This window comes from Diadema setosum, chromosome 19, assembly GCF_964275005.1.
Source record: "Diadema setosum chromosome 19, eeDiaSeto1, whole genome shotgun sequence".
NCBI lineage: Eukaryota > Metazoa > Echinodermata > Echinoidea > Diadematoida > Diadematidae > Diadema > Diadema setosum.
Window position 1 is genome coordinate 21,128,436 of NC_092703.1, and position 8,424 is coordinate 21,136,859.

Sequence of the window (8,424 nt, forward strand, 5' to 3'; positions counted from 1 at the left end):
ATCTTATAAAGCAAATCTTCTTCTATCATTTTCGTGATTTTCATTTATATAAGAGCGTATTTTCTGTATTGCCGGACCTACTTTTAAAACCACTCACGCTAGAACAAATGTATTTGGGTTGCTAATATCTGTATTTCGTAATAAAGGGGGTGTGCGTTGGCGTGCATTTAGACACCTCCCCAGAGATTACCTTTGATTGTTCACCTCTTTGACAATGTAGTTATTGTAGAGCAATGTTTCCTCTATTAAGTAGTTGCATTTTTTGGAAACAAAAGTGCCTTTGCTATAAGGCATTTCGAATTTCGAAAACATGTACGTTTGGAACATATATATATTCGCATTATATGATATTATATGTTTTCTATATTGCTGTGAGGGTGGGTTGTTTTTTGGCACATCCCACAGGGTTGCCGTTTAATGCGCACCCTCTTCACTGTATAGATCTTGTAAAGTTAAGTCTCTTCTATCATTTCCATTACTTGTCATCGATGAAAATTGAATTTGCTGTATTGCCGGGACTACTTTTACAACCATTCACGCTAGAACAACAGTATACGCGTTGCTAATATCTGTGTTTTGCACTAAGGGGACGTGAGCGTAGGTGTAAATTTGGACACTTCCCAATGGATTACTTTTGAATGTTCATCCTCTTGACAATAAAGTTATTGTAGAGTAATGTCTTCTCTATTAATTAGTTGCATTTCTTGGAAACAAAAGTGCCTTCGACATACGGCACGATGGAATTTTAGAAACATGTACGTTTGGAACATATATATATTCCCGTTGTTATGACAATAAGTTTTCTATATTGCCGTGATGGTGGAATATTATTTGACACATCCACAGGGTTGCCATCTAATGTGTATCCTCTTCACTGTATGGATCTTGTAAAGTTAAGCCTCTTCTATCATTTTCATGAATTTTCATTGATAAAAAGTGCATTTGCTGTATTGCCGGGACTACTTTTAAAACCATCCATGCTTTATAGAACAATGGTGTTTGCGTTGCTAATATCTGTGTTTTGTCTTAAGGGGGCATGAGCGTAGATGTAACTTTGGACCATTCCCAAGGGATTGTCTTTTAATGTTCACCCTTTTAACAATATGGATATTGTAGAGCGAAAACATATTTTTGAAAACAAAAGTGCCCTTAATGTACGGCGCGATCGAAGTTTGAAGACATGTACGTTTGGTACATATAGTATATTCTCGTTAATGATATTCATTGTTTTCTATATTGCAACGAGGGTGGTGTACTTTGGGGCACATCCCACAGGATTGACATTTAATGTGCATCCTGTCACTGCATAGATATTGTGAAGCAATGCTTCTATCATTTCCACGACAGTCACTGACATAAAAGTGTGTAACTGTAACAGTATTGCCGGAACTACTTCATGCACGAAAGAACGTCGGTATTTGCGTTCATAGATCCTTGCGTTGTAATTACGAGGCTTGAGCGGAGGTGTAATTTTGGACACTTCCCAAGGGATTGCTTTGGATTGTTCACCCTTTTGACAATATAATGTAGAGCAATTTTTCTTCTTGTTATTAACCCATTCTATGCCGAATTCTGAAATCCGCATAGATTCAATACACAGGCCGCCAGGTTCCCGTAAGGAATGGGTTAAATTGCATTTCTTGAAAACAAAAGGGCAATTGCTGTACAACCGTAACAACTATATGAAGGCATGGAATATTGAAACATATTCGTGCTATGTGGTAGTGCATGTTTCCTATATTGCCCTGGGGATTAAATGACTTTAACACATCCCACTCGGTTGCCTTTGAATGTGCATCCCTTTGACTATATGATTATTGTAAAGCAGTGTCTCTACAATTCAAAAATCATGAAAAGTAAAGTGTCTTATTTACCACCCGGCAAAACGACTTTCTATGTGCATGTTCAACTGAGTTTGATTTGGCATATAATGCATGTTTTGGGACCACGACGGTCAGGGTAGGAGTATCTGGGCACTTCCCAAGGGCTTGCGTTTGAATGGCCACCTTTTTGACAAAATAAATATTGTAAAGCAACGTCCCCTATTACCTTAATTGCATTTTAACGAAAATAAAAGCGTATGTGCTATACAGGCGAAAGAACTTTTCAGAGGCATGTACCCATGGAACATTTTTCGCGGTTGTATATACCACGTTTTTAGGATGCATGGGGTTATTTTGAGCACCTCCCACAAGGTGGTCTCTGCAAGTGAACCGTTTGTACTGTATAGATATTGTAGATCAATGCTGTTATTTATCTTTACCCCGGCAATTTTTATAGAAATAAAAGTGCCTTGATATGGCAGGAATTAAATTCAATACAATAAATTATTCCATTCAATTTTTATTTCATTTTTCGACAATAGACATCACTTTTTTTTTTTGGAACAGAAAATGAGGTGCGTAAAACTATGAAGGATGAAAAGAATGTTCAATGATTGTATAGCACCTTACAATATTTATACATAGTCATAAAACTCAAGTGATAGTCATAAAACTTTTTGAGACATGCACTTTTTGAACGACTGTACTTGCGTTGGTATTTGCGTTATAAGGTCATGTATAGAGGCAATTAATGTGGGCACTTCCCATATAGGAGGCTCCCTTCGAATGGTCACCACTTTAACTATGTCAGTGTAAGTTAACCTCATTGAATTTCATTAAATAAAAGTTTCTTTGCTAGAGGACCAGGGGGGCATTTCATGAAGGAACTTGTCGGATAAAATGTCCGACAAGTCAATTATATCCGACAAGTTCAGAGAAATCAGCCAATCAGACTAAAGAATTTCTCAAAACTTGTCGGATATAATTGACTTGTCAGATATTTTATCCGACAAGTTCCTTCATGAAATGCCCCCCAGAAGGACTGTTGAAAGGCATGTACATAGAACATAATTATGTATTTGCGTCGGTACATGATCATTGCATGTCTTAGACTGCCTTTGGAAGGGGTAACTTTGGGTACCCTCCACGTGGTTGCCCTCGTATGTGAACTATTTTCACCTTATAGATATTGTGAAACAATAGTTCTTCTATAACTTTCACTGAATTTTAATGGATAAATGAAACGAAAAGGACGTTACAGAGTTTTTTTTTTTCGCTTCAAACAGCTGTATTCACGTGCGTATGATTATGTTTTGTACCGGGCCGTGAGGGTATAGGGATAAATTTGGGTACCTCCCTGCGAGTCGCTTTGACTGTGCACCACCTTTTATTCAAAAAGATATATATACACATTGTAGAAAAATATCTCCGCTGTCAGTGCCAATTCTATTTCATGGAAATAAAAGAGTCTTTGCTAGACGGCCGAACGACATTAAAAAAAATTGTACGCTTAGAACAATCGAAATCGCGTTGGTTGATGCATGTTCTGTAATTGGTCGTGTCGATAATATGATCGAAAGGGGTAACTTTGGGCACTACCCACAGGGTTTCCTAAAGTTGACTGGCCATCTTCAATATCTCAAAACCCTCAAGGATGCAAGAGCTGAATCATCAAGATTCGAATAAATCACCCTCCAAATACAGTTCATTCATTACAAAATTGGAGTTATAGATGTTGACACTTGTTTAATTTCGTACTTTGATTCTACGTAATTGATGGATAAGGTATCATTATCTGTCTGATAACAAAATTGTAATTTGCGTAATATTATTCATGCTAGGTTACTAATGCTGTAGAGTTTATTTTTGGTGAAGAGAAACTGAAATATCACATTTGAACACTCTTAATATGCTCATATCGGGCGCTTTGAAGCATTTGAATATTCCGTTGGCTCGGTACCCTTTCCATATCATGCAAATGAGGCCCAGATTATGTACATGGAAATGTTTGCAGCGCACTAACTGACATTGTAAACATAGGTTTCAACACTTTCGGTGTTCCAATCTGAAACCTAGAATCGTAATTTTCATGAAAACACTGTTTTTTTATCATTATGGGAGCTAATTTGCATATTATGCAAATAAGGTCCAGATTATGTACATGGAAATGTCTGCATCGCACTAACTGAGGTTTCAACACTTTTGGTGTTCCAATCTGAAACCTAGTAGCATAGTTTTCATGGAAACACTATTGACTGTATTTTTATCATTTTGGGAGCTAATTTGCATATTATGCAAATGAGGCCCAGACTATGTACATGGAAATGTTTGCATCGCACTAACTGACATTGTTAACATAGGTTTCAACACTTTCCGTGTTCCAATCTGAAACCTAGAAGCCTAATTTTCATGGAAACATTGTATTTTTATCGTTCTGGGAGCTAATTTGCATATTATGCAAATGAGGTCCAGACAATGTGCATGGAAATGTATGCATCGCACTAACTGACATTACAAACATAGGTTTCAACACTTTCGGTGTTCCAATCTGAATCCTAGAAGCCTAGTTTTCATGGAAACACTGCATCTTTATAACTATGGGTGCTAATTTGCATATTATGCAAATTTAGCCAATTTGCCCCACTGGATTTCTTGGGACTTTTAGTATGGTGTTTAGGAGCCCATAACAAGATGCACTGCAGTGGAATTCCTACTGTTGCAATTAGTGGTGGGTGAAACCCTATTTTGACTGGACTAATATATATATATATATATATATGTACATATATATTTTTTTTTTCTGCGGCTTATCATCGTCATTTGTATCAAAAACTTACTGAATAAGTATTCTGACTCCCATAATCAACCTACAGACTGACCGACCGACTGACTTGACTCTGGTTTTTATTTCGTACTCCCTTAAAAGTATAGTTTAAGAGGGATATAGAAATGCCTCGTTTTGGAATTTGAGGTATCCTGACGTCTGGACAAAGAGAACAAAGTAACAAAGTGACAGTATTTTCAGAGGGCTTCAGTCACCTGGAGTAGTACCGAATAGTTAAATATAAACACCTCATCATTAAATTTTATACCGGAGAGTTTCATTGGTTGGCCAACTATGAGTATTTCGACAGTGATGCCTTATCTTCAGAATATCACATTGTCAAATCTCTATGTATTTAAAAGACATAAAATCGAAGCTCTCTTGCTTTTCCCTACAGGTAAATGGTTTTCTCTCGTCTTGGTTTTCATTCACCAATCTTCCACTTATATTGTCTATCGCATTTGATCGATTCCTCATTATCGTCTGCTCATCGCATCGCATCCCGCCAAAACGACTTCGTATCGGTCTCTTAATTGCCATGTCGTGGACGATGGGTTTCATCTTGGCTCTCACAGTGGCGACAGGCTGGCTGAGCGAGTTCAGATACAACGTTAACACTAAGCATTGCTCGCCCGACTGGAGTTACGAGAAATTCCGTGTTTTCAGCATAGTAGTTAACTATGGTATAATTGTTCCCGCACTGGTCGTTTTCTATGCTGTCATCACTTTCTACTTGTGGAGAGAGGGGCGGCGTCTAAAGACTTATGAGATTTCAAAATCTTCTTTCGTGCTGACCGCCAGCAGTCCTTCGGACAGGAATGGAACTCTTGAGGAAAACCGGTCGAGCAGTCAGGTAACTATGAACTGCCACATTGGGATATCCTCGACATAGCGTTCTGTGCAGGCTAGTTGCCCGAAGTAACACAATATAGAAAACATTTCAGTCACTTTAACTCATCAACCATCTAAAGGCTAGTGCCATTACTCCAAACAAAAATGAATATTGTAGAGCATTTAATGTCATTGGTAATAATCAAATCAAGTGTCGAAACAATTTTGACTGTTTGCAAGTTGTTATAAATGTGTACGAATGTAACAAATAAATTTTCGTCACATCGTTATATTCACTCTCTCGTTTTCAGTGTACATATAGTAATCATACACACTGCAGGGGTTAAGTGGAGAATGTTACAATCATTATAGTCAGTATACTAAACGAACTTTCTTTTCTATGACTGCACCAGGCTGGCGCTGTAGGTATATCGTTTTATACTATTTTAGATACATATACTCCGTTTCGCCACTAATTCCTCGGTCAAGAAGCAGACAGTCAAACGCATCCTTTCCCTCAAGTCCAGGCACTCTCTTCCATTCTTCTTCTTCTTCTTCTTCTTCTTCGTCTTTTTTTTTTTTTTTTTTTTTGGTAAGCTTATCCCAATCGTCTTTCAGTTACGATCGAGTTGTAGTGGGTCGAAAATGTCGTAAGTACGTATAGCGACAACAACATCATCTGCCAAGTCTTTCGACACATGTTAAAAGTCGTGCTTTGGTCACCTGTGTCTATTCGTATCCTCCTCTCCCTTGATCAGACGGAGACGGCAGCGCCTGCATCCAAAGATGATCAATCCGTCGACAGCATTGAGGCAGATCACCATGGCAACAAAGAGGATGATGTTCCTGTGCCATCCGTAAGTGCAAACCGGAAGTCAGCCTGGAGGATCCGACGTCGCCGCCACCTACAGGCTCACAGTCGAGTGGCAAGAGTAGGTGAGGACAAATAGGCAAGGAGGATAAGCGTATCTTGGATTATTGAAGAAAAGAGGGGGTACAAATCCTTTTCTGTATTCTTGTCACTTCAGCTTTAACCGTAGCTTTTTAAGTTATAAAATTAAAATGCATTGTAAGGGTTTTGAGTGTCATGAATCTTGGATAGACGCCCCTTTTGGCCATCTTGGATAGACGCTCCTTTTAACCATCGAGAGTCATATTCTTTTATTCGAATAAGTGCCATTTTCTTAAATAAAACCTCAATTTTTAAACAACATCCCGAAAGATTACATAGCGTCAGACCCAAGGCACAAAGCAGAATGCTCAGTTGTTTTGTTTTCTAGATCCAGCGATTTTCTTCAGTGACAAACATAGTCTATTTGACCGAAATTGGATATCTTTCTCAATCTATTTTGGGTTTCTAAAGTATACGGTCACAGCTCTTAGTTTCGGTTTGTATGTTGTTATCTATACAGGGGCTATCCTCGTCTTCATTAACATCCTATGCTGGACGCCATACCTACTGTTCCACTCAAACTTCATCCGGGTCAGCGAAGGTCACTGGTTTGGCGTGTTCACCATGTGGCTGGCATACTGCAACACTGTTCTGGACCCCTTGGTATACTCCTGCATGAATCGACGCGTGCGCGTCGAGCTGTGGAAGTTGGCGCGTCGGTTGCGGTGCTGTAGGCATAGAAGAAGTGTAACATTCAATGTACCAAACTGAGGGGTCCTGAAATGACGTTTGGGAAACTGCTATTACAGTATGCGAGTTTGTATATCGCAAATAAGTCTTTCTTGACGAAGGCGTTCTGGTTCATTGCTGAAATGAATTCTTAATATCATGTTCGCTTGTATGACGCAAATCACCGTATGAAGCGTTTGATCCAAAACGAGCTATCTCCATTCTTGTTGATTTGAGATATCTAACATTATAGTTGCTTAAAAATAAAGAAAATAACGGGAAAATGTGGGATACTCTTGATCATAACTTCAAGAATATTTCTTCCCATGCATGTCGCCATGTAACAAGTGAAGTATTACTGGAAAGATTACATTTTGATGTCTTATCGGGCTTATGATGGACTTGCTTCAAAATTATTACAAATGGCACTCAACCCGCTTTGCCTTTAAACTTTTCGGAAAGGAAAGAAAAGGCAATATAGTGCAATAGTCAATGAACAATATTATTGGAATATTAAGAATCTCGATACCTGTAAATCACTCATAACAAAAATTAACAGTTGGTCGCACTGCATGATGATTTTAAGGAAGAATTTCTCTGTTCACCGGCTACACATTAATATTGTTTGACCGACACGAGGACTCCGAAGTATTATATACATATAATGTGTGTGTGTGTGTGTGCATATACTATGTGTGTATATGTTCACAGTGTGTAGATGTGTATGCATGTATGTGTGTGTGAAATATAACTGTAAACACACTTCAATGGGGATATACACGTACAAATATACATTAAATGTACATACGTGTAATGTGTATACAAAATATATAACATCTTGAATGTGTATTCATTCTTTTTTTCAAATCGCTCTCTTCCACCACTGTTTCTAGAGCCTCTTTTTTTTTCATCGTGTGTGTGTGTGTGTGTGTGTGGGGGGGGGGGGGTAAGAGGAGGGTATCAGAATAGATGCCGAAAGTCCTCAACAATACAAAGATCATCCGACCCCACTAAAAGGCATGAATGCTCCTCTTTGTTGATGGAGTTAAAGGGATTGTACAGTACTGGTTGAGGTGGGGATTCATGTTTTGAACATTCCTAAGTGAGATAATGAAAAGCCTCTCATGAAATATGAAAGAGCATGTAATTTCAAGAAGGATTCAACATTTATTTTATGAAAATTGGTTTTCAGATGGCTGAGATATCCAAAAAAGTGCTAATGATAAAAGGCGACATGCCACAACTTTATTAGGATCTCATTGTTTCGCCTTGTTTTTGGATATCTCAGCCATTTCAAAACCGATTTTCATCGAATAAACTTTTGA

At 38.3% G+C, this 8,424-nt stretch overlaps 1 protein-coding gene across 1 annotated transcript; it reads left to right on the forward strand.

Moving 5' to 3' along the window:
* The first annotated feature begins 5,185 nt into the window (after positions 1-5,185).
* LOC140242330 (5-hydroxytryptamine receptor 1A-like) lies at positions 5,186-7,141 on the forward strand. Its single transcript, XM_072322068.1, has 3 exons — positions 5,186-5,500; positions 6,237-6,414; positions 6,891-7,141. The coding sequence occupies exons 1-3, from the start codon at positions 5,186-5,188 to the stop codon at positions 7,139-7,141; spliced, it is 744 nt and encodes a 247-aa protein (XP_072178169.1).
* The last annotated feature ends 1,283 nt before the right edge of the window (positions 7,142-8,424 follow it).

Bases quoted from the DNA above. Each gene is read 5' to 3' on its own strand.
- LOC140242330 (XM_072322068.1), top strand. From the start codon at position 5,186: ATGTCGTGGACGATGGGTTTCATCTTGGCTCTCACAGTGGCGACAGGC. The intron at 5,501-6,236 runs GTAACTATGAAC...TCCCTTGATCAG, and splicing joins AAAACCGGTCGAGCAGTCAG to ACGGAGACGGCAGCGCCTGC. The intron at 6,415-6,890 runs GTGAGGACAAAT...TTATCTATACAG, and splicing joins CAGTCGAGTGGCAAGAGTAG to GGGCTATCCTCGTCTTCATT.